This window comes from Choristoneura fumiferana, chromosome 14 (genome assembly GCF_025370935.1).
Source record: "Choristoneura fumiferana chromosome 14, NRCan_CFum_1, whole genome shotgun sequence".
In the NCBI taxonomy this organism is placed as follows: domain Eukaryota; kingdom Metazoa; phylum Arthropoda; class Insecta; order Lepidoptera; family Tortricidae; genus Choristoneura; species Choristoneura fumiferana.
In genome coordinates, this window is record NC_133485.1 from 8,877,703 (window position 1) to 8,905,305 (window position 27,603).

Below are 27,603 nucleotides of genomic sequence, written 5' to 3' on the forward strand. Positions count from 1 at the left end.
ATATTTGTATGAAAAATACGAATGTTTGTTCTCGGGTCTTGGGTGTTTAATATGTATTTAAGTATGTACGAGTATCTATCTATATAATTATATTTATCCGTTGCTTAGTACCCATAACACAAGCTTTGCTAAGCTTACTTTGGGACTAGGACAATTGATGTGTGTTGTCCCCGTGATATATATTTATTTATTTATTCGTGCCAACACGGGATGAAAATGCGCATGTCACCAAATGGTCCCAAATCAACAATCTGCCGGTTTTGCGTAAGGCGCTAATCTTTTATTTTCTTTCTTTCTTTTAGGGCATAGAAGAATAGAGGGATATTGGAGGCTTTCGGTTAAATTACCCAGTCGTAACTTTTTATTGACAGCAAAATGACAGAGCGGCTGAGTGACCGGCCCTGCGCCAGCGCACCCCTAGCATTTGCAGTTTCTAGAAACCGTAATGGAGACCAATTGAAGTATCATTTACTCGGATCCCAGCCGGCTTAGATTAATTATTAGCTGCTTAATCTTGTCCTTCCTCAATTAACTGCACGGCTTTTTACAAGCGGTGCTTCGAGAATCGTCGGTAAACATCGGTTAGGTGGAAGTCGAATCAACGATAACAAAACTATTTTTGAAGATCTATGAATAGGGGTCTATGGTGAGTCTGCGTAGAATAAGTTTATCGCTATCCCGCGGGAACTATGCAATTTTCCAGGATAAAAACTATCCTATGTCCTTCCCTTCAAACTATCTGTATACCGAATTTCATCTAAATCTGTTCAGCGGTTTAGACGTGGCGAGGTAACAAACAAACAAACAGACTTACAAACTTTCGCACTTACAATGTAAGTGGGATGGGATGAATTAAGAGTGGGGAAGGGAGGAAACATACAACTAAAATTTTTCCTACAAAATTATTGTCAGATTTAACAAGGGCGGATCCAGCTTTACAGCCAGGGGGGTCACATAGGTAATCAAATTCTAGTGGTGACTAAATCTTGTTGTCTTAGACCCAGCCCCAGAGTCCATGACCCCCTCTGGATCCATGATGGACTAGCACTTGCCCGCGATACCGTCTGCGAAGAATTCATTTGCAATTTTCTGGGATAAAAAGTATTTCCCGAAATCTCAACTATTTCCATACCAAATTTTATAAACGGTTCAGCGGTTTAAGTGTGAAGAGATCACAGACGGAGATTTACTTTTGCTTTTGTAATGTAATAGTAGTAAAGATAAGGACTTAACAACGTTAGAGAATGTTAAAATAAACTCATGACGTCTTATAAATACTGTATATTAAATAGTAACGTAATGGTATTTGGCGAATTAACCTAACTTTACAAACTTAAAAATATATTCTAAATATAATATTACAATTTAGCACTAGGTAAAAATATTTACAAATAATCCAGAAAGACAAGTTAAGTACCCGCTTACTTAAATAAAACATAATACAATTTTGAGTACATTTCAGTGAATGTAACATTAATAAAATAAAATAAAAAAACCCGGCTGCCAGAACTAAAAGGAAGAAAATAAGCCTATTGGTCTAGAACTCAGTTAAGTGGCTAATTTAAAGTTCAACAGTTCAACCCATTACTAAGAGTTTTTGAGCGTCACGATTTAAATGGGTCCCGACTGTTGAACTTTAAATTAGCTACTTAACAGAGTTCTAGACCACTAGGCTTATTTTCTTCCTTTTAGTTTTGGCAGCCGGGTTTTTAATTTTTTTTAATTTAATGTTTTATTTTGCACTTTTTTGATATTTAAGTGAAAACGGTAGATTAAAAGTATTATAACCCATCTATATTTAGAATGGGCTAATTATAAGCTTTCATTTGATACCCATATTCTTACAATACAAAATATATTTTTTTCATTCCTCCGCCATATTTTTTTTCGCAGACGCCATATTTAAATATTATGCCTATGTCACTCCGACAGTTATAACGAATCCAATGATACCTCATATGTTAAAATCGGTCCAGCCGTTTAGGCTACAGCGAGGACCAAAAAAATGGACATACATACGCTCGAAAAACATAACCCTCCTTCGGGCAGTCGGGTAAAAATAATCAATTTATAAATGTATATTTCAATCTTAATGATTCAAAAATCATTCGATTTGATTTTAAATACCTCAGGTGTCCTTCAGGTATTTTTATGAAGATAAAAAGATAGCCTATGAATAGGCTAGTCAATATTTTACAGATGTTTTTTTACATTTTGTCTAAAACTAAGGATTCATTCAGAATCATCGTTCAAAGGGTCCTGGAATGCTTTGGCGGGAGGCTGAAGCATTTTCGTCTTGGCTGCTAACCTCATCGTGGAAGGGCCAAGGGAGTTCTTTGGACGGATAGTGGGCACCAAAGGAGGAGCCGCCACAGCCCCGGTTGTGCCCAGACCTAGCTTACCTTCGTTACCGACCAGGGGAACCTGTAACAACAAAAAAGTTCTTGCACTACACAAGCTTACGCTATTTTTTGTTATTTTCAAATATGATTTAAAAAATCGGCCTCTAGGTTTGCAGGATTTTAAAGTATACATTACGGCGCTTGAAAGTTATTACTCGTAAAATCTATCGACTCATTCGAATCTTGTATAGATAAAAAATGTAAGAATGACCTTTTGTATGTTAGTAGCGCACAGAATCGCTGTGGGACTTAAGTCATTTTTCGAATATGATACGTCGACTTATTTTTACAGATACGTTACTACTAGATACAACAGGTCATCTTCTTAAGTTTTTTTACCTATATTATAGTGCGTTTTGATAAAGTCGTTGATTGATAAACTCTTACGAGTAGTGTACTTCGTTAATTTTCCCGACATATCCTAAGGCAGACATCAACTTGCTATCAAAAAAGCCATCGGACCACTAGACCATAAAAGGCAGGTAACTACGCATCCATTAAGTATAACGACAGACAGACGGACAATGTGTTATTAGCGGTTCATTGTCTAGCCAGGTGAACAGCCTAGACGGGCGGAAGTCCAGATTTCCGGTGCCTTACGAGATCTGACTCCGGCGCAATTGGGAACATGCGCGGAAAACGTTACTGCTTTGATTACAATTAAAGTGGGCACAGAAACGGGAACATTAAATGTTATCCTAATTTTTTACTCAAATTTCGTAACTAGAGAACCTACTTATTTGATAAGCAAGTACTGTATTTCTTTTGGCCAAGTAAATTAATTTTATTCTGAAATGTTTCAGTTTTTTTTTGGAGTGAGTTTATAAGTGCAACCAGCGAAGTTTCCCTATTTTCGAGTGCTAATAAATCTGTATTCATTATTACCATGTCATCGAAGCAATTAAATTGTGACACGCTGTGGAACCTTTTCACAATTTACTTAGTGGAAAAATGGCATCGCCTGACCAGGAAAATAACATGGCGTTTACAATTTTAACGTTTTAAGGTGAGTCTAGATTCGAATTTCAGGCACTTTATCGCCAAGAATCTTAAATGATGAAGACACGTTGTAAAAAATGCTTTATATCATGTTCAGATCTTCTGCTGTGATAAAGCCAGCTCTTAGTATTTTGTTGAATGTTTTTTTTTTAAATAGAACGCAGGTTCCCTACGGTGGTCTATGGGGCCAACGGCACTGATAAAAACAACTCCTTGTACGGGCTGTTCAATGCCGGCTAGACCATTTTTTGCGAAGCAACCGGTTGGCGACAATGATTGTGAATGGGTCGCGTGTATCATCTTCAGTGTGTGTCACACGTACGCCCTATTAAGAGGATTGTGAAGTAAGCCGAAAACAAGCCTTTTCATACAACAAGTGATAACGGTTCCCTACCTCTAAACGTTAGCTGATTTTGTCAAATTTAGTAAAAACTTAGTTTTAGTGTCAAGTGACAAAATATCAAAAATTCCAAAAACCATTATCGCCGTTTGTATGAGGAACTCGGTAATTTTACTTTGATAGTTGGAGATATTGGACGCATTTCGGACTCTGCCAAACAGTCAAATTAAAGGCATACAACTTTAAGTATACAAATTTTGTGTTCTTGAAAACCAGGAAACCTAATTCATGTATTGTTTGAGAGAGCAGTAGTACCTATAAGTAAAAACCGGTCAAGAGCATGTCGGGCCACACCGGCTCGACCGTCACAATAGGCGGACTTAAAATACTTTTTTAGTTAGATAGGTACTAACTATTATAGTTTAAAGGCTAAAAACGGGCCCCTATGGGATGATGATAACTGAAGAAGGAGTTAATATATTTCAACTACACAAGGGAACAACCGTCGGGGGCAACAGTGGCGGTTAAATTACAATCTTAGTTTAGAAATAAATAAAAAAAACTTATAACTGCTCAACTGATTAAGTTGAAAAAAAAATCCTAGAAAGTTTTTTAGCTTAACTTCCGTGATTTTTTTATATTTTTTGGACGTGCGGCTCAAAAGTTAGAGGGGGAGGGGGGGACATTTTTTTGAACTTTCGGAGTGAATATCATCGAAAATATTCACTGTACCTATCAAAAAATGTTTTTTGCAAACCCCAATTCATTTTCAAATACCTATCCAACGATACCCCACAACATAGGGTGGTAGTGAAAAAAAAAATCATCCCACTTTACGTGTACGTGGTACAGTCAACGTCATAAATAAGTGATCATTTCTGTACCTTGTCGCTTTCAGTCGTTAGACAATTTCGTATGGCTTTTCAAACATGACGTTGAAAGTGACAAGGTACAAAAGTGATCACTTTTTTATGACGTTGACTGTACGTGGGAGGTACCCTTAAAAATAATTCATGTCAAATTACAGCTTTCTAGTACTAACGGTCTCTGAGCTTAGCCGTGGACAGACAGACGGACAGACATGGAGAAACTATAAGGGTTCCTAGTTTACTACGGAACCCTAAAAAAGGATTAAAAATAATACCTAAGCTAGATGATTTCTTCAGCATATATCTCCTTATCGTTTCCTGTATAACAGAGGAGCCATGCATACGAGTATGTATGTAGGTACAAACTGAATTACAGGTCATCTACACATAAGGTTTTTTTGTTCATAAGACCGACCAAACCAAATCGATAAATGATTAAGAATGATATGCAGTGACATCAACAGTTTGATTCAATAAGCCGATTGAATGGCTTTTGAAACTGAAGGGGGTTTTTTAGGTGAATCACTTCTCTTTGAGATAAGGTCATTATTGATTGTTTCGATTATGGTTTTTAGCACAGAACACAAAGTACAGAATATTCTCTCCGTATACTCATTTAAATAAATAGCGACTCTTGAGACGACTGTCGACACAATAAAGTGCAATTCCGGTCACACAGCGTTAATTGCCTATAGCCATAATTATTATCCTTTAAGTTGCATCTCTTTCTATAGTTATCAACTTATCCCATCTGCCTACGATAGAGCAGTCTTGTATAAAAAATAATAAATATATAATTACAATTTACTAGTCTTAACCCGCGGCGTCGCACGCGTAAATCATAAGGCCAAGCAATTGAATAAATTGAATATGTATTAGGTACATAAAAAAAAAACTTGCGCCAAATTTAATGGTCCTAATCCTAACGATTGAAGTCTTAGTAAAAAATCCAGGATTCGCACAAAGTTCTTTACTATAAATTCTTTAAAAGTCTTCTACAAACATTTTATTGTTGATTAATTGGGCCAAATCGGGCGCACATTGAAGTTTTCCTGCAGTTGCATCTCCAGAATACAACTCTCACGATTCAGACTTGGAAACGTCAGTCATGTTATCCAAAAACGTTTCGCCTGCATATTCCAAGGGCAGTTTAAACTTAATACGGCCATAAAGACAGTTAGTTGTTAAAAGCGGGTAATAATGAAGCGGTGCAGCGCGGTGCGCAGGCGTCGATGCAGTTTAGATAGCGGCGGCGCGAGGCCAAACCGCGCGTCACTATTAAGATCAGACATTTTCAATTTTGATAAAGAATTTATTTATTTATTTTGATGCATATTACAATAACAAATACCAATATAGTGATAAAACTGATTTTTCTTTGAATTTCCTCTTTTTTCCTGTCACTTAGAGATATACGAAACCCTTTTTGTATACACAGGTTTAAAGTTTTGAAGATATCGCTAAAGTAAACCCTGCCAGGAAGAGATTGCTCTGAAGCGGTATCTCTGTATACCTCTGTTTTCTGTACTGCTTAGTATGTGTTGGTGTTCAATATAGAGTTACTGTATTGTATTGTAAACTTTTCGTCATTCATAAAAAATACAGTTTGTCAAACTTTGTTTTATTTTGTTAATTCATTGTACAACAAAGAATATTTGTACTGTATTGTGTAATTTAAATAAATATGTATGCACATAAGTTAAAAGTCGTTATGTGGTTTGGCAACTCGCAACCCAGACCAAACAATGACAGCATGACGAGAGTCGGCGATCTGCACTTTTGATACCGGCTAAGATGGACGTCGAGAAATTTAAATTAAAACTTTTATGTTGGTATTCGTCGCTAGCTAAGCAAGGTTTTTGTAAATTGAATGAGTTATACTACACCAAATGTGTTCACATGAGTACCTAAGTATAAAGTTTATTTCTTTTCCAAACAATATGTTTATACATTTAATTCCTACTTGGTTATAAATACCTTTTTTTACTTAAATCATAGCAAAACATGACACGAAAAGGAAACAATTATGAATATGTTTTAAGAAAGTAGAGTCACTTTAGCGATCCTGCAACTATTATATTAGTAGGGGAGCCCAAGCGGGCTAGCCCAAGCTTATAAATACAAGTATTCTACTTAAAAAAACATGCACTTTTTTATTTGCATGTTATTTCCTGAGATTTTCAATTAATTATGTTCAACGATTTAAAAAAATAACTGTCAGATTAGGCGAATCCCTCCAGATAATCGTCAGATGATGAGAAAGCACGTCTAGCGCACAAAGATGAACCATATATTTTAATCTGAAGCGCTATTGAGTATTTCAAAATGACGATTTTTTTTGCACATTCTAATAATGACCGCGAGTTAGCGTCACATCCAAATCGTCAGATTATTATATAAGAGCTTTTTTTAGGTTCACTTAACATCCCCTTTAAAAGTCTGACAAGCTCGTTTTTTTTTTCATTTTTAACCCTTACGTACGACCACCCCCATCATGGAAACAATCAGATTAACATACATACATTTTTTTAAAATACGTAGGATATGGATGATATCAATATCTGCTGCGCTCGAGTATGTTCATGCAACAGTTTTTTTTTGCATTTTTGAAAATCTGTAGCCGCTCCCCCCACCGATGAAAAGGTATACATTATATGTCATTTTTTTCTTTTAGCTTCGCAACCCAATATGTATCTATGACGCTCGAGTAAATCCCGATTTAGCATCGTGGGCTCCCCTACTATCCCTTCTAGACTTGTTTAACATTCATTTCCATAATATTATGTAACATGATATCCACCATATTTCAATACATTTATATGTCTTGGTATAATTTTAATTAAATTGAATAATTGTTATAATCAAAGATCCTGCAAATTTCGCGGTAAAATACATTTAACGTCCTACGACTAGAAATTCGTCGTATTTTCAGATAATTTTACTTCATTAAAATCAGTAACTCAACCCAATTAGCTTTAATCCTTCGGCGTAACAATTTGACTTCAAAAAACGTCGCATTCCATTTCCATAAATACTAAGAAACTATAGATAATTGCAACAAATTGCAATATCACCGGGCGCGGGCGACCGACGGTCGGCATGACTAATAAGTCCACCTTTTCCGATAACTGCCAGTGAAACTGACAGATATTCGGAATTTTTATCTGACTTTTAAGGAGGAATTTTTAGTTTTTAAAGCAATCGACCGCGAAGGAATGTAGGCACTGTTATCACCGCAAACATCGAGATGACGATCTGGTATGCGAGGCTTTACACGGAGAACAACAGTCCTGGTGAATCAGCACTTGAATAGGATTAAACATTAAATATTTCTCATTAGATCAAATTTATATACGAAATAGTATAGAAATCAGATTAGGTGATCTTGGGCTTAATTCCATTTCAACATTGCTGGCATAGAAATTATAATATAAAAATTAATTAGATAGAGACGTCACATTCTTTCGGAACTAACCGCTCACCCAGACAACAGATGTCGCTACTAATCAATCAAACTATGATTGGTTTTTTGGAGTTTTTTTTGTATTTTTTATTTCAAATCCAAATTTTGTAATTTTTTTTGGTTTTAATTTTTTATTTTGTTGTTTTTTTTATAATTTGATTTTTGATTTTTGCGAAATATTTAACTTTAAAGTGCAAATTTTCATTAAAATCGAGCGTCCCCCTCCCCCCCCCTTCTAAAATCTAAACCGGTGGGTGGAAAAAAATTGAAAAAAATCAGGATGGTAGTAAGTATATCAAACTTTCAAGAAAAACTATAACGGCTAAGTTAGCTTGAGAATTATTAGTAGTTTTACTCTTAAATAGCTAAACTAAATAAAATATACCTAAACTTGGAAGATTCCGTATAAAATACGAAATCCTTAGAAAAATATTATTTAATTTTTTCGTAATGGCTAAGGAACCCTAATTTGGGCGTGTTCGACACGCTCTTGGCTGGTTTTTCATTTTTTAAACTAAAGCTGCTGGCATAAGCTAGTTCATCCTATTCTTAATATGTTTAGAGATGCGTGACACAGTTTAGCGCTACCACTTAACAGACTTACAAAGACTGAGCCGGCATGGTAACTTTACATAAATTCCTGGTTGCGTAAATGTTTATTTTCTTCCTATAATCATTGCTAAGCTTAACACTACGTGCGCATGCAATGAAAACTTAAACTGACATGCTAGCTGCAAATTTAACAAAGTCACGTAAGTCTTTGGCACAGGCCTACACCTGACCAGGGGTTTATATCTAAATATTCAAGCCTACTGCAGATTTGGGTTCTGTCTATTGTTTAAAAAACAGTCAAGTGTGAATTGGACTCGCTCACCCAGGGTCCCACAGAGTCAAGGACAAAAATTAAAAATATATGTACAGCCAAAACTGACTGCCTTAAATACAGGCCACTGACAGCAAATCAGAGGCGACAACGAAAACTAGCTTGTGTAGGTAACTAACGCATCGTATAACTAAATTAGAGCTTTTAATGACTAATTCTGTACTCGTGCGAAATGTAAATACAATAAGTATCGCCAGAATAAGAAATTAAAAAAAGTAAAACCTATCAAAGGTGCACCCAGTAGTTCGCTCCAGGATTGATAATAGATAGGTACACTTATTTACCCCACTAGTTATTTAACCTTAGTGTTCTAAGAAGTTCGTTAACCATTCTCCCAATTTCGTATCCAACAGAACCCTGAAAACTGAACACCTTTGGCGCGAGTTGGCGTGGTGTTGCCACATCTGCATGCGAATGGCCATAGTGTTGCCAGTGCGAGGTTTATGGCCAGCCACTGCACTGGATGCGTGCTGAATGACGGACGAATATAGTGCAGATTGCAGTCACGATTTTGTAAGGGTATAGTGCATTATTTAAGTTAATATTTATTGCACAGTTATTTGTGACCCATGTTAAAATTCCAAAATAGAAATACACATATTTAATAGCGTATCTACACATACCTACTCAAGGTTTCACAGCAAATTTTGGGGGTGAGCCATAATTTTGACTCTAAGTCAAAATTTGTTATTATTTTTCTATCAATGATTGTTAAATATAAAAAGAGATAACAATTGACATATCCAACCAAGCTCCAATAGGTACGTTTCAAAGCAAAGCTTCAATGATAGTGTGGGTTAACAAATAGGATTCAACTGATTCAGAAAGTTTATTCGTGTAATCTGGAAAAGGCAGCGCGTAAAATAACGTATAAAAATATCCCGGAGCAAACAATAAAAAGCTAGATAATCCGTGAACGAGCCTCGTCCGCCATTTACGCGGCTGAATCGGCATGTTTACACATTAAGCCTGCACGGGTAGATAAAGACAGTCGTAAAGTTTCGATTTAAATAGGCCGACCTTTCATTTTGTTCGCTTCAGGAGATAGTGTTGTGGCACTTAAACACGCGGATTTAGCGTACTTCGGTTTAAAATGTTAGTGACTTTAGCTTTGAGAACCTGGGTTAACGGGGACCCAGAGTACACAGGCCCATCATAGAGATGCAAAAGCATTGAGACGCCATTGGGGAACAAAGGGCCAAGTGATGATACATAGGTATCTCACTTAGCGAATCAGCGTCTCTTTCCAACGAGAGAACACTGCTGGTGTTTAGGAACCATGACACAGCAAGCAGGAACGGTCCCACGCTGATTGCGACTAAGTTTACATCATGGAGGTTTTTGTCAAAAGTTATATGCATTTATTCGCGCAATACACCCGACCTCAAAATCTAAGGCCTCGAAATAAATTACAAAGATCTCACTTGAAGCTACGGATGGTGCACTCAGATATATTTGTAATACAAACATAACAAATTACAATTATGTACCCGACATTTAAAAACACGAAATTGATCTTACTCATTTTTATATAATTTTTTATCAGTTCTTGCTTCTTGCCGGATTACAATATAAAGTGGTAGATAAAATCTTTCACGCGTTCTTAACGCCAACGTAATGGATGCAACTTATCAGCCATTTAAAAACAGTAAAATTCATACCTACATAATAATATGACAACGAAATTGGATAATACTTTGACATTTTCACGTTTCTGATAATGGGACGCGACGATAAAATCCAAAATAAACTTATAAAATAACTGTTTAAAGTCCAAACACGTCTTTTTTTCAAGTTTGCATAGGTAGTATGAGTAGGCAGATTACTAGAGGGCTTTAATTTAATAAAAGATTTACTTGCTTCGAACTAAGAGAACAATTTTTAATAATAATCCATACTATACTAATATTACAAATGCGAAAGTGTGTGTGTTTGTGTATGTTTGTCCGTCTTTCACTCCGTAACGGAGCGACGGATCGACGTGATTTTTGGCATAGAGATAGTTTATGGGCCCGAGAGTGACATAGGCTACTTTTTATCCCGGAAAAATGCACAGCTCCCGAGGGAACAGCGCGCGATAACCGAATACCACGCGGGCGAAGCCGCGGGCAAAAGCTAGTAAAATATAAAACTATTCTAAGTAGGTAGACTAACTTTTTAAGTAGGTAAGGTAATGATTTCGACCGTTGGCTTTTGATATTCAAAATATTTTTTACTACTCCTGTACTTTTTTCGACAATTAAAGGCCCACAAACACGAATACAATTATATACATAATAAGTCCGGGAAAAAGTCTATGGCTCATAAATGCACTTATGGATGCTTATAAATTGCTTTGAAATTCATAATAATACAGTTCAATGACTTTCCTCTGACAGTTAAAGCTCACACGGGATAGATGGCAAATGAATAGGTTGTGTTGTTAACGAATAACAAATGACAAGGACAGTAGCAAAAAATCTCAAAAACCAGTATAAAAAAAGTTTCACAAGCTCATAGCGTTCTCGGTAATAATTAAAGCGAATGCAATGCACCGGGTGTGGTCAGTGCAATTTGCATTGGCTGGCAGCCGTCGTCTGCGCTCTCGAAAACTGAATGCTCAATTACTCATGTATAGTCAAGAGCAAAGAAAATGGGACGTAATCAACATATTAGCTTTGTAACGTTTCCATTGTTTTGTTATTAATTTACTTTGTAGGTAAGCAGACAGATACAGATAAGGAAGTTTTTATGTTTTACATTGTACCTACCTATTTATTTTTAAGATTTATGTATTAAAATCACGATTAAATTATTAATAAGATTATCTTAAGGTTACCTTTTTAATCATAATTATATAATACCCTACAAAATTAATAATCTTTAAATAAATATATATCGAACAACAGCGAGTTGGACTCACATCAGAAAACTCCCTTACCAACGCTCAAGTAATTTCATTTTTAATACTACTTAATACTAGCTTTTTCTGCCTTCAGGTAATTTTGACTGTACTTGCATGCATTGTCAACTAAACTACCTACATATCCGTACCAAATCAAGTTTCAAATCGATGCCATTGACACCGTAGGAGATTTCCGCCCTGCGTAGATGATCCTGGCCGGACCACCAGAATTTCACTACCAGATTGTTAAGTCACTGACCTTATACAATTAGGTATGCCGAATTTCAGCTCAGTCGGACACCAGGAAGTGGTCGAAATATGGTTTGCAAATTTTGAACTCACAACTCACATACTTTAGCAAGTTAAATATACGCTTGGAAAAAAAAACTTTTGTTTTCTCTTAACTTTTTAGCTTTGTTATATTTCTATTATACATTTGTTATTGTAGGGGCTATTAGCCTATGACGGTTCAATAGATACAACTCTGTGACAGACTAGACGGACGCACTGTAATAGGTACTATTTTGACACCCCTTGGGCAAAAGAGTTGCTTACAACATTGCAGTTTGTGGAGTAACATTTTCTTTAGACAACCCAGAGACAGACAGATCAAGACGAAGGTGGCGGGACGACTTGAGGCCTTATTGTCTACACACACATAAGACGAGGGTAGAAAGAAGTAGTGGATGCGACCGCGAACGACAGCGCGTTAGACAATACGGCCTCCAGACGCAAATAGAAGCGACCGGCTAGACTTAGCTGCCGACACGATGTTGGAAATCCGAGGAGGAGACCTTTGCCCACCAGTGGAACAAAGATAATGGTCAAATAAAAAAAACCGGAGAGTTGAGTGAAGCTTCAATTAGCTAAGGCTTTGGATGCAACAACTCGCTTAAGTGCGCAGCCTTTGCAATGCTCCTCATCACTGACGTCACGTAAAAAATTTAGGCAAACCAGTGAGAGTCAAGTTGCAACTTAAATACTATTAATCTGGCACTTATTAAGTCTCAGGACGTGAGCGACAGAGCGACCGAGCTTCACTTGGTCTAATACCCGATAGCACGCGTTTTCCCAGAGATTAAACCAAGTTAAAAGCCGTGGTGGCCTAGTGGTGACCTATAGACTCGCAAACAGAGGATCTTGGGTTCTGGTTTGAACCTCTGAGATTGAAATTGACCACGAGCTTTACAGTGAAAGAAAACGTTGCGAGGAAACCTGTAGAAATCTGCGAAGCAATTCAGTGGTGAGTGCGAAGTTCCCATCCGCAGTGGGCTCGCATGGGAACTAAGGACCAAGCCCTCTCATTCTAAGAGTAGGTCTGTCCCCAGCAGTGGGCGTAACTTCCACAATGCCATTCCTGCTTGTTTATGCCTACCGACCTTAACCTGCATACTCCCGTTAAGTGTATGCCTGTGAATTGCGACCAATTCTCAAACTAACAAAACGAGATAGTAATGGAAACTTGGTACGTTATTAATGTTATTATACGATACGACGACTAGCTGTTGCCCACGACTCCTTCTACGCAGAATCCGCTTATCGCTATTCCGCGGGTACTGTGCAGTTTTTCGGGATTAAAAACCTTTAACCTTTATCCTTACCTAACCTAACCTTTAACCGTTGTCCTTTTTCGAGACTCCAACTATCTCCATACAGAATTTCATGTAAATCGGTTCAGCAGTTGAAGCGTGAAAAGGTAACAGACAGACAGATTTACTTTCACATTTATAATATTAGTAGGAATTTTGAACTGACAAGTTGTTTTATTTAGGTGTGAAACACACGACACGGAATAGAAAAAAAAAAGAGAAAATATCATGACATGGGTTTGTACCGAAACTAGTGTCGCCTGCTGGAAATGCTCACATGCCCATTCATTGTTCATACACATTTTGAAATTTTGGCGATTATTGGTCGTAGCTTCTATTCGAAAAAAGTTATGTCTTTACGACAAAGATACATCGTTGTGAGACTATTGTATGTACAGTCGAGGCAAGTGAATCACGTACAGTCACCTGCATAGCAGAACTACTTAAGACATAGAGTCGTATCAGATATTAATGCACGCTTTGTTGTCAGATATTGGTGCTGGTGACTGTACGGGTGGAACCGTTGTGCTACTAATAATGTCACGTTGACATGCCATACATTTGCCAAAGTAATGATAGCGAAATTGGTTATGGAAAGGTTCCACCCTGGTACGTGATTCACTATCCTCGACTGTACATTTATGCTATTGAAAATTACCTACTAAATACATAAAAACCCAGTGTGTTCCAGGCTTAACGTTGAAATTAAAACACAAATAAATTCAATTAATTTTATTTTATACTAAGATCTGTCAGTATTCCCTGATAGTAGGCCCTTGCAACAATGTTGCTAATGAAATGTAATATACGGCAAACCGCAGCGGAGTGTGAGCGGGAGGCATGGGCAGGAGAACTAAATACCCGTGAGTAAACCTGAGAGGCAGTGTTTAAGCGACAGCTTGAGAAAGTTTCGCTGAAATTATAAAGACCGTTTTTTTTCTTATTATTTTGTGGATGTAAAGTATAAAGTGGATGTAAGTAACCATGGTAAAGTAATGCAAATTTTGTGCAACTGGGCGTATAATAAAAAAGTGTATCCTTTCTTTTTTTTAATTTTGGAAAAAATATGTTTTTTCCTACTCAGAATCAAGAGCACAATCGATTCCGAGATTAAAAAAATGTAACCAAAAAATGATAGTTTTGTGACGTTTTTTTCATACACTCAGTATGGGCGTGACAAAACTGACTCATACAATTTTGTATGAAAAAATGAGGATTTTTTTTTAAACGATCGGAATCGATTGTGCTCTTGATTCTGAGTAGGAAAAACCATATTATTTCCAAAATTTCAAGAAAAGGAAGGAACACAAGGAAGAAAGGGTACGCTTTTTTTTTTAAAACGCCCAACTGTGTACTTACATAATGCCTAGTGCCATCCACGAAGACGCGTGATTTTGTCAAAATTAATGACATTGTAATAAGAACCACGGCACGCGTCATCGTGAACGACTCTACCTATAATAATGTTTCAAAGGGCATTGGGATTTTCTGTACAGTAAAAGTAGGTATTAATCCTACTGTAAGAGTGATTAGTATAGGTAAACTAACTGGTTTATTTATTAACTTTTTCACGTTTTTGTCAAACTTAAAACCTCAAATTGCTAAAAGTGGCATGATTTTAGTATGACATACTTTCTCACTGATTAAGAGGCTCTATGTCTTAGATCTGTATGTAAACTACGTCGACAGCAAGTTATTGCAATATCGTGCAAATGCACTAGTGTCGAAGCGATGTATCTGTTACAAAGTAACTTCATACACGATGTGGTAAAATCATAGTTTATTACATTCCAGTAGCATGTATTTGTTGCGCGGATATAGCTGCACTTGATGAAGTATTCAAGCTGTTCCCAAATGCGGTTGGGCTCTGATTGTGTTCAGTTTCAGACTAAATGGTCAGACGTCAGTTGCAACGCAGGCTTGTGGTCAACCGACACAACATACAGGTACAAGTAAGGGTCTCCCTACATCTGTAGACACGGAATCGGCTTTAGCCGATCAAAAAACGCTTTATGTCCACTCAATGGCACTTACTTCTGCCAGTGGCTGCGCATTGTAGACGATTCGCCGTCGATACACGTTGTTGCACGTCGGCTGAGCCGATCGACGTCTTTTTCGTTTTTATCGCGCGGACCTAAACCGTTTTTTATCGGCTTAAGCCGATTCAGCGTAGACAGGTGTTGGGAGACACTAAGGGAGAGGGTCGTTGCACGGTCTACGGTTAGAAAAATGAAATCGTTAACTCTCTCTGGGTTAGGAATTAACTCCATAAATTTTGACACTACCTACTGTACACTACGAATAATAGTACATTGTGTATTAAGGGGCGTAAGAAGGGGATTACAAACTCGGGTTATTAAAAGCCCTCCGCCTTACGGCCCGTGATACACAGAATGATTTTCATCACATTGCGAGGATAAAATGCAAAAAATTAAATTATTTTGGCAAAAGCAAGACGCTAAGAAAACAACTGAATAAAATATGGCTACCCGCCAATACAGGGGCTACTACAAAATTCGAAAATCGAAGTTCGTATCATACCGTCCCTCTTACTTTCGTATTAAATAATATTAGCGTCAGGAAAACGATATGAACTTCGATTTTCGATTTTCGAATTTTTGACACTTTTTTCGAGTCGTCAACCATAGATAATACTAAGAACCGTGGTTAGTTTAGAATTCGAATGGTCTTACGGCCAGATTATTCCAACATGCTTAAAATATATTTACTAAAATTATCTATTGCAAAACAATTTGATATAAATTTAAAATATAAAAATAACGAAGTTTCATGAAGCGTGGCAAATTTTTATGGTGTAAAATTAGGTTATATGTAAGTTTTAAAGATCTAAATAAAACGTTGGCTGACTTGAAACCTCTTTAGTCTCAAATGAAGTACCTACTAACTTTGTAAAACAGTCATAACTCCCTTGGGGAGGAAAACTATACGTAAATCCATAATTCCCGCGGGAACAATTGAGGCCATTGTCTTTTAGTATACAGGCGTGGAATAACGTCACTGACGAGCAAGTGTGATGAAAATAACATTAGATTCATTGATGCCTGCAGATTTGAACGGAACCCTCAGTGCGCGAGCCCGATTCGCACCAGGCCGGTTTTTAGTCGCTTTACATGCTTTTGTTCTGGAGTTTCTGGAGACAATTCTTAGAGGTTTTGTTATATCCAGGGCTAAACAGAACTAGATAGAACTAATGATGTTATTGAACATTCCGTCGGCTATTTGCATACCAAAAACAACTATAACATCGCAGTGCAGTTGCCTTCGTCAGTCCAAATGAAAACCACCAGACGTCACCTAAGACATAGTAAACACAGTGATGCAGGGAAGTGGGCATGGCCAAAGGCGAGGTGTCAAGGCAGGCGGACGGGCAATTTGCGAAACGCCAACATGTTCGTGTAATAAAGCAACAATGTTGCGATGAGACAACTGGCCAGCGACATGAAGCGGAACAGCTGTCGCTTTACTTGATAGGTGTAACTAACTATCCATATATGTTCCGGACAGTACAGCTGTCAGGCGTAAGATTAGATTACAAAAAGTACGCACGCTATGAACTAAGAAAAGTTCGATACCGACTTGACGTCATTCACAATAGGCTAGATTTCTAAAAATATATATGTAACAAGTCCTTCAGTTACCTAGATTTTCAAAAAATATCGAATACTATGTTTCCTTTTATCAATTAAACAAAAAATTATGAAGATATAGCCAGTTAAAGTTCCGTGTGACGTCACACCTACGTACACTTTTTATTAAGAAGTGACGTCACAGGCCCCCACTCCCGGACTTTGACGCGCTTCATCTGTCATTTTTTATTTGACGGACAAAAGAAAAAATATGTATCCTATAATGTTTACTCATTTTTATCCATGAATCTACCGAATTTATATACCTACGTGTAGATGAAAATATGTTTGACTTGGAAACATTCGGATCCCTCGCGCATACCCGCGCGCGCACGTCCGCAGATTGATGTTTAACCTTCACTTACTCAAAATTTTATCTTTTCATTTTTGTTCCTTTCCGACCGGTTAAAAGGCCGTTTCAGTAAAAGTAAAAAAGGGTAATTTTTAAGAGTTCGCGTTTTGCAAAGTCCCAAAATAAAGTTTATTGTCAGCGTGCGTGGGCCGGTGCAGTTTTTATTTGGCAAAAATAAAAAAGGCCCTTTCCGTTCGCGGCGTTCATTTTTCATATGCACTTCTCGAAATATTATTCATAGCATCATTTGTTCTGGAAGTTTGGAATTAATTTGAAGCCGAGTTGTAAAATAAGAAGTTTACATTCTGAATCATATGAGGACGAGAATCGCATTGCAGCGGTCTACGGATATGAATTTCTATTTAAATTAAGTTGGATATGAAGAGAAACTTGCTTTGCTTTTGGCTTTTACTGTAAGTGGTATGTGCAGTAGCAATGTTTTACATATTCTAGTGTTTGACTTGCTGAGTTTCAAGCATAATTTCTAGTAAGTAGGCAGGTTTACCCGCAGAGCAATTCTTGAGACGAAACTTGTACCTACAAATTTTATATACCACAGTTGGTACCCAATTTATGTAAGTATACTAGGAATACTAGGATCAAAGAAACAATAATTTTATCCGAATTAACAGATCACAAATAAGCAACACATAATATTTGAACCTTATAAATATTATAAAAACGTAAAACGTAGGTTTATTAAATGTTTGAGCATGGAACTAAATCATCATCATCATCATCAGCCGGAAAACGTCCACTGTTGAACAAGGGCCTACCCTTCAGAACTTAATATCGCCACCTAGGGAGGCCTGTGAACGCTGCGTCAACTGATTCGTGCTCGCTACTCGTAAAACTTTCTCGCTCAACGGTTATTATGTTTTTAGAGCAATATCAAATATACCTACACCATCATAGATTTATAACAATTGCCATAAAAATAATCACATCCCGTGATATATTTAACTTGAGCTTTCGAGAGAATCACCCATAATCGTCTGATGACCAAACTGTTTATACAACACTCGGCCGGAATGCACCGGGGACAAACAAACTGTACGTTCTGCTGCGTAACCAAGTAGCACCCAAAAGACAACAAACTTAAGGCATGATAAAATTGAGGTAGTTATGTTAACGAACCAAGCAATAGACTTCAATTCAAGAGCGCAAGAAATAGAGCGCTAGAAACAGAACATTATATATTGCATACTATTTGTCATTTATTTCCGACTGATCGAAAGAACGCGTAGATACCTGAATATGGTTCCATACTGTCACGCGGTAGCCCTAACAATTTTGTTGACAGCCTAATGACAGCTGTGTTTAGTTCTGATACTCACCGTTAGAGGGCGCTGTTTAAGCGTAAATATTCACATGAATGCTAGCTAAATTCTATTATTAAAAATAAATACTCTAAATCTAAAAGGGGCCTGGATAAAAACAGCTAATTTCCTGAGTATTTATAGCTTATTAAAAATTACACTCTCGCCTGCATCTTACGGCGTGTTATCGATCACCTAATTCGGACAGCTGATCGCAGGTCAACGACCTTTAAAAAGGAAAGCTCGGCTGAAAGCTTCACTTTCTTCGAGCACATCAAGCTACTATTCGTACTACTACTAATTCGTATTTAATTATTAACAATTTATTTAATTTTATATCTTCACATCGCCGAACTCAAGGTGAGCCCTAATATTTAATCTCAAAACTTCTTTCTCTGTGTAATTTCTATTTTTAAATTCTAGCTATGTCCGTTAAACACTTTAACAGTTTCAATTTAAATATAACGTAACGGACTCTGTCGCTGTTCACTATAGTTTAAAACTGTAACGGTCTTCAACCGAATTTTATTTCAATAAACTACTGTTTCCTTTCTTCCTTTCTATTTTTTGTAACTCCGTAACGAATGTCCTTGCCTTCTAAATTGCCGCCGCAACCAGAACCAGGCTTTCCCTATGCCCAGAGCTGGGAATGGGCTGCTGCGGTTGGCAAAGACTGTCCTCACGGAGCCCTTGCTGAAGCTGATGGATATTCCAGGCGACTCCCTACGGAGTAGAACTTTCCGAGGTCCTCTCAACGTCTGCACCTGCGTCTGCGCCAGCGCACCGTCTGCTCAAGAGGCTTCCGACCAGCACGTCCAGCCGCTACTCCACCTGCGCCACCTGCACACCCGGGCCAAGGGAAGTGCCTGCCTGTAATTCCTGAACCAACCACTTGTACGATCCTTCGCCCTGAAATCTCATGCCGCGATCTGAAGGAGAGCCTAATTGTTAAGCAACTGAATAAATCGAGTCTTCAGATAATTCATTGTTTACTTTCTCTCCTATAAGCTGACCCGCTAGCCGCTAAGCGCGACAATACATTATAGATAGAAATAATAGTCGTTTCGATCGTTTAAAACAACAGATCGTTGGTAATTACTGTATCGCACATAAGGTCCCTAAATTTTTGGAAAGGTTTCATGTCGCATTTTAGATGCTTTAAAATAATAGTGAAGAGATATAGACAGATGTACCTAAAAGAAACGTAATCATTTCTTTAAACTCTTAAACTATGAAACAATGGAGGCGGTAGATGAATTTAGGTAAACAACAACTTATTTTTATCGAGACCCGTCTCACGTACGTATTTCTGTGTAAAATTGCTTATTATGTGTGAGAACGCCGCTAAATCTCAAGGCATCATCGCCAAGTTACAAACAAACAAGGAAAAAAGCGGTCTTGATTCACCAGGAAATAGTTAACTCAAACTATTTTGTCCAAGAACTCACAGTTACGTTAACCTAACCCCACGTGTTGTCAGCGGTGAAAAATGAAATTCGTGGAAAGTTGCGAGAATAGTTACATATAAGGAAATGTCTAAATCTTTAGTCATCAATAATGCTTGGCGTGGCGTAGTAATTTGATGACGTAAACTCGTTCAGAAGACAGCTGGCAAATGCAGCCATTGGGGGCGAAGTCAAGAATATGTTCAAAATTATGTTAAGAATTAGTCGAATTCATGTTAACTCATAGCTTCGGTAACATAAATACATACATGTGTTCGATCATCTTTATTTGGTTTCTCCAAAATAGCATTAGTATCAAGTTTGGTAACAGTTCCAAAACGCTAAAAATTCCTTATCGTAGATCTCTCGAGATTATCTTTGTCGTTCGTCTTCATAATGTAGCACAAATATAGAAGCGATGCATAAATCTCGTAGCCATCTAAATACCGCTAGCGCCCATCTAATCTCGTCTAATCTCGGGCTTGTTCCATTCTCCATAAATAACTAATATCGGCTTAGCGCCTTAATGACGCATAATGCGCCGCGTTCCTGCCTATAGCTTATTGAACGATGATATATGACGTGCAAAAGGTTGGAGGGAGCAACATTGTTGCACCGACCGCCGACCGCCGACCGGCCCACGGCTGTCAACTGACAAATGACTAAATTGCCTCTCGACCAATAACGGTAGGTAAGATACTTTATGTGGGAGAATAGGTATACATCAGAGATTTCGCCACGTCTTGGTATCCGATATGAGTAAATAAATGTGGAGTGTAATTTTAAACGACGTTTTTTATTTGTTAAGGTTATTTATTTTGAATACGAGCGGCTACGCGCCATTATCATTGGCGGACCCTCATACTGCATTGTAACTGCTTGTAATGGCACGCTTGAGCGCGATTGAATGACCCTCAAAGGCGGCCCATGATTTCTATACAGCAGTGACAAGTCAGTTGTGAGAAATACTGACTGCATTCAGTTGATTGCACACTTGTCCCCCATGACCGAAAACCCGATGGATAGGAAATGAATTAAATTTTATTACTGTTCAGAATACACGATTTGCAGCATTTCAAAGTTGAAGGATTAGAATGTATTTTCATATCAGCGTCAAATTAAAAGGATTCGAGGCCTGGTTTGACATTAGTTACCATTAAGTATAGTAACTTCGTAAAACTCACATTTTAGATCTAGATCAGGGAAAAGTTATGTTGTAAACTTATTACTGTTTAGTTAATTAAATAATAAATGTTGTTTTTCGTTTGTAAGATTTTGTTAAAATAGGTTCATTAAACCGATGCTAATTTTTAGGGTTCCGGAGCCAAAATGGCAAAAACGGAACCCTTATAGTTTTGCCATGTCTGTCTGTCTGTCCGTCCGCGGCTTTGCTCGGGGACTATCACTGCTAGAAAGCTGTAATTTTGCACGGATAACATACATGTAAACTATGCCGACAAAACGGTACAATAAAAACTTCAAAAAATTATTTTTTTAGAGTACCTCCCATAGAAGTAAAGTGGGGGTGATTTTTTTTTCTCATCCAACCCTATTGTGTGGGGTATCGTTGGATAGGTTTTTTAAAACCATTAGGGGTTTGCTACGACAATTTTTCGATTCAGTGATTTGTTTGCGAAATATTCAACTTTAAAGTGCAAATTTTCATTAAAATCGAGCGTCTCCCCCCCCCCCTCTAAAATCTAAACCGGTGGGTGGAAAAATTTGAAAAAATTCAGGATGGTAGTAAGTATACTTATCAAACTTTCAAAGAAAACTATAACCGCTAAGTTTGCTTGAGAATTATTAGTAGTTTATGAGTAAATAGCAGCCTACGGTATAAAATATACCTAAACTTGGAAGATTCCGTATAAAATACGAAATCCTCAGAAAAATATTACTTAATTTTTTCGTAATGGCTACGGAACCCTATTTTGGGCGTGTCCGACACGCTCTTGGCCGGTTTTTTTTATGGAAAGCTACACTCTACATAATTATTAATATACGTTAGGTACTTTTTATCTCGGTATGGTGCCAAATTCGTACGGGACACAGATAAGGTTAAATTAAATTCGCTGGCAACAAAACTACGGCCTTACCCCGAATTCGAGACATACGCACGCCCTAAGCGTCACCGCCTGAGCGCAAATTAATGACAGGGCATCATATCTCCGCCTAATGCGAGCCGCGACAGAAAAAAAAGAGTGCGCAAATTGTTTTAAATGGGCAGGTAGGCTCGCCCGGCTGACCTACAGACTGCCAGTTATTGCCAAAAACGATGCAAAACCTTTTTTTGAGGTTTTACGATTTCGTGGCAAGGTTAACGATACCCTCGCTCTGGACTAATTAGTCACGTCAAGAGCGGAATGGATATACAATTAATTTTGTGGGTTTTGGCAACATTGTCAGATGAGGTATGGCTTCATTATTTTTTATGTGGGCTCGTGGACTTACCGGCTCGGTGTCTCCTTGGTTATCCTTGCCGAGGCCCTCGCCTTTCGACCAGCCCATCTTCTCCAATAATTTGAAGCCTTTATTTTCGGGTGCAATAAACCTGCAAAAGGGTTTGAGTGTGAGTCGTGCGCGAAACGGGTTCTGTCAACTTACAGGGTCAATATTTCAGTAAATAAAAAGTTTGAATAGACAAGATAAAAAAGTGGTGACATAATAAAATGAAAAAACAAGCATAAGTGTGCCCCATTTTAACTTAATCGATTAGGGTCATATTTTATTGACGGTGGGTTGCGATTTTAACCAGAGAAGTTTTAGACAAAGAAGCATAAATCACGTTTAGGCAAAAGAATCATGCCTACTTTACGCTTCTTCCTTTTTGTACGGCAGAGAAGCATAGAATACTTATATTATTACTTATTCTGTGATATAAGTCCGTAATAACCAGGCATAACGCTAAAGCAGAAACGTTTTCTAGAACATGAGTTAAAAATCAGAATCTAATGGGCGAATGTCGCTATATTTAACTTTTTACATGGAATCGAGAAATCTGGCAAGCGCTGGAAAATGCACAGGGCGTAGTCATAGAATACAACAAGCCCTGTTTACATTATTCCAGTAGTATGACACTGGTGCTCTATCAATCTGTTGAACTTTGTTTGCATCGCAGCCTTGTAGTATCATAATAACGCTGGAACGATTTTACTGAAATAATGTAAACCGGACATAAGGCTGAAATAGCCTTTAACTACTCTAACATATTGGTGGCTCTTCACTCGGCGTTGTGTATTCGCGTTGCGCTGTTGACATCTCCATCGCTCCTGCTAGAAATGGTATAGTACATCTCTTTCGTACATGCAAATATTTCGGTGAATATGTTTGCTAGCGTTTTACAAATGTATGGATCTGGGGTTTGGGTTAGTTTAGTTTGGACGGTACCCAAAGCGCATCGTTTATCCTTGTTCTTTAATAAATGTTTTGGGTTTTGACTTGTTTATGCCATACATGGCACCAGACAACGTTTTTCTTTATTTGCACGGGCACAGGCACGGGCTAGGTACATATATAATTAAATAGGAATGTACGTTTTCTCTCAGAAATTATTACTCCATTACGCGCCGAATCAAAAACCCATTAGTACGTCTGTGTCATGCGGAGCATTTATGTCATGATACACCGAGTCCTGGTATATCCATATTTGTGGCCAGACGAGGATGTTGACATTGACATTATCGCCATATGTTTTTAAAAGATTACTAACGTGACTTCGAGGAAAAATTGAGGTGCGCGAAATTTTATACAATGATTTCCTATATACGATGCTGTCAGCTAATATTTTTTTTATAATTATAAAGAGGTTAAAGTTTGTGAGTTTGTGAGGTTGTAGGGGGTAATCTCTGGATCTACTGATCCAATTTAGATGCAATTCGGTATACAGATAGTTTGAGTCCCGAGGTAGGACATAGGATAGTTTTTATCCCGGAAAATAGCATAGTTCCGGCGGGATAGCGATAAACGAACTGATGATGATGTTGTTGATGATGATGATGATGATGAACTGATTTTCACTACCACCACTGGCGTACTAACTCTGCTTGCTTGCATTATTACTTGCAAGCTTGCTTGCATGCTTGCTTGCTTGCTTGCATGCTTTCTTGCATGCTTGCTTGCACTAGTTCTTGCACATTTGGAAGTATTCTTGCTTGATTCATTGTTTGCATGCTTGCTTGCCTTCTGGATTGCACGCTTGCTTGCATGCTTGCCTGTATGCTTGCTTGCATGCTTGATTGCTTGCTTGCTTGCACTATTTCTTGCACATTTGGGAGTATGCTTGCTTTATCTGTTGTTTGCATGCTTGCTTGCATGTTTGATTGCATGCTTGCTTGCCTTCTGGCTTGCACGCTTGCTTGCATGCTTGAATGCATGCTTGCTGGCACTATTTCTTGCAAAATTACATGCTCACTTGCATGCTTGCTTGCATGCTCACTTGTATGCTTGCTTGATTGCTTGATTCTTTGAAATGTTTATGGTTCACGCGAGCGAAGCCGCGGGTAAAAGCTAGTTTTTATTTTTATAAAGACGTTACCGTCTTTGGTCGTTTAAATGAGATTTAAATCACATTTCGTTCAACAGAAAGGTGCACAAATAAAGCAATCTTAAAGCCGTGGCAGCCTTGTGGTTTGACCTATGGCCTCTCAAGTAGAGGATCGTGGGTTTGAGCCCGGGGTCGGACTTCTTAATTTTTCTGAGTTTACGAGTATGTTTGAAATTACATTTAAAATTTACCATGAGCCTTTCAGTGAAGGAAAACATCACGAAACCGGCAAGCACCGTCGAAGCAATTAAACGGTGGGTGTGTGTAAAGTTTATAATTCTCACTGGGCATACGTAGGAGCTATTGCCCAAGCCTTCCCATTCTGTAAGGTCCTGTACCTTGCAGTAGGACGTATACGACAGGCCGGAGATGAAGGATACCTCAGCGTAGTGTGATGGTGGTGATAGTTTTGTTTATAGTTCACTGACATGGACGTCCTCAAAGTAACGCCTAATGCAATAAATTAAAGGATAGCTTTAAACACTTACGTTTCTAAATCGCTGCTCTGCGTCTTCTCCGAATGGTGCGAGGAGCCGACTTTGTCCCGCCGTTCCTTGGCTCTGTCGTTGTACGCCGTCTCTTCGATGGCCAAAGGTTTAGGCGCGTACTTGTTCTTGAGTCTAGCCAACTCTAATTCATGTTGTTTCTTCACGCTACACGTTCGCGTGTATGCAACTTTTTTTTCTTTCTCTTGCACTGTGAAGTTTGTTGAATCGAATTAATAACAATAGAAATAATTTTAGTTTTTAAGATACTCGTATCAATTGTGGTTATATCCTTTGAGCGGCAGCCACTTCAATCAGCCTCAGTACCCATCCAGATAAATGTTATCTTATTCGTTTAACTTCATTGTGCCACTAATATTATAAATGCGAAAGTTTGTAAGTCTGTTTCTTTGTTATCTCATCACATCTAAACCGCTGAACTGACTTAGATGAAATTCGGTATACGGAGTGTTTGAGTCCCGGGGAAGGACATAGGAGTTTTTATCCTGGAAAATTGCATAATTGCCGCGGGATAGCGATACACGAATTCTATGTGGATAAAGTCGCGGGCAACAGTTAACATTTTATAAAATACAAATCTATTTTTTGACAATAGTAACTTCTAACTATATTGCTAACAATAAGTAACTAAAGTATTTAAACCATCGGTGCGCGATTTCGCCTAACACTTGGCCGGGTTGGTTCTTTCACTGACACATTTGATGGCAACTGAACATTTATACTTTGATATAAATAACAACTTACTTTCCATCACTAGACCAGGTTCGCAATGTCCACAGGTATCAATCCCAGGGTGTATATGACACAGCAGTTTGGTTTCTCCCAACTGAATTATACTCCCGTGCATGACCTTTAACAAATAATAAATAAACATAACATCATCGCTGGCTACGCACACTGTCCAAACACTGCTACTGCAGTATATTGGACAAACAGATACTGCAGGTTTATTTTCATTCTGACCAACTAACATCCAACAGATGTTACTTTGATAAACCACAGTTCAACTATCGTACCTCAACAGGTTCGCTAACAATCTGGCTTTCTGATATCCTCACGCCGTTAAGAGTCGTCCCGTTTTTCGATCCCAAATCCGTAACGGTGTATATACTCCTGATCATGTCGTATTTAATGTCAAGATGGCTCTGTAAAAAAAAAAACAATTTTTCAAAATGGCACAGTGGACCTCTTCCTCAGAAATGTTTAAGATTAAGACACCATTTGATTACGATTCTCAAATTTATAGCTATGGTGAATGTCTCTTGGGTTCAATACGAGTACATGCATGAATTTACCCCCACCACGTCGCTCAACGCTACAGAAGTTTGCCGGCAATTAAAAAAAACTGGAAAAAAGTCTGGTAGTTGAAACGTTCAGACCGTCTTATCTTGGCCGTTGCTTCTTACTTTGGATGAAAAGATGCAAATCGGACTTTATTGCCTTTATTTATCATGAAATGGAACCCATCTAGAAGCACGTTAAAACTAAAACCTTAGTACAGCTTGTTATACTATATAAGTATAGTAGTATACACACCCTAGATACATTGCTATCTTCAATGAGAATAGAATGCGAGCTTCCCTCCCTGCCGACAGTGCCGCCATCTTTGGTGACAAGGAAAAGACTGCCCACTTTGAGCTTGGGCAAATTGGTCTCGCGCACAATCACGCGCATGCTAGGCGGATGGTGCTTAGCGATGGAATCTTAAACAAAATACAATTTTATTTAATATACAATATAAAACTAATGAACATTTTTCACTTTGCTCCTTTACTACTAAATAAATAAAATACTACAAATAAAAGAGTTGTAAGTTTCATTATATGCTAAGTCCCGAATCAATCAATAATTTTAAATAAGTTAATGTTCAGTACCACATTTTTTTTATAAATAAAAAATGATAGTAATTATGTAAAAAGTAGGTTTATCAAAATACAAAATATTTAATTAGAAAATTTACGCTTCCCTTTGGTGTTAAAAGTCACCCACATGTCCTATAACATAACTAACATTTGCTATTATATAATTGAACAATGACAATATAGCAATAAAAAACTAACATATACAGAATGTCTTAAATTGTTCCGAAATATTTCTGTTAGATAGCTTGATTGATTGAAGGCCCAGGGGCCTTCGAAAGGTTTTTTAATCAAAATATGCGACTCAAATTGTAGTCATGCATATGGTGCCATACATTTTGAACATCAATCAATGTATGGCAATATTTGCTATCCACAATTCGAAAGTCCGGAAAACTTTTATAGGGGTGTTCAGTCAAACGAACCACCTGCTGATATATTCCGGAAGAATTTTAAGACACCTCATGTAGTTTTTGTGCACATTATTGGTCATAGTGCACAGC

The 27,603-nt window shown here is 37.8% G+C and overlaps 1 protein-coding gene across 2 annotated transcripts in view; it reads right to left on the minus strand.

Annotated features, from left to right (window-relative positions):
• Positions 1-1,266: 1,266 nt before the first annotated feature.
• The window catches only part of LOC141435069 (uncharacterized), a 29,900-nt gene continuing 3,563 nt past the window's right edge, over positions 1,267-27,603 (minus strand). For both annotated transcript variants that reach the window (XM_074097609.1, XM_074097610.1), the window contains 6 exons: positions 26,778-26,944; positions 26,258-26,386; positions 25,986-26,091; positions 25,224-25,431; positions 22,644-22,743; positions 1,267-2,424 (listed from right to left, as the gene is read on the minus strand). In XM_074097609.1, the coding sequence (XP_073953710.1) occupies positions 2,233-2,424; positions 22,644-22,743; positions 25,224-25,431; positions 25,986-26,091; positions 26,258-26,386; positions 26,778-26,944 (902 nt within the window). In that variant the 3' untranslated portion in view covers positions 1,267-2,232. The remainder of the gene's footprint in view (positions 2,425-22,643; positions 22,744-25,223; positions 25,432-25,985; positions 26,092-26,257; positions 26,387-26,777; positions 26,945-27,603) is intronic.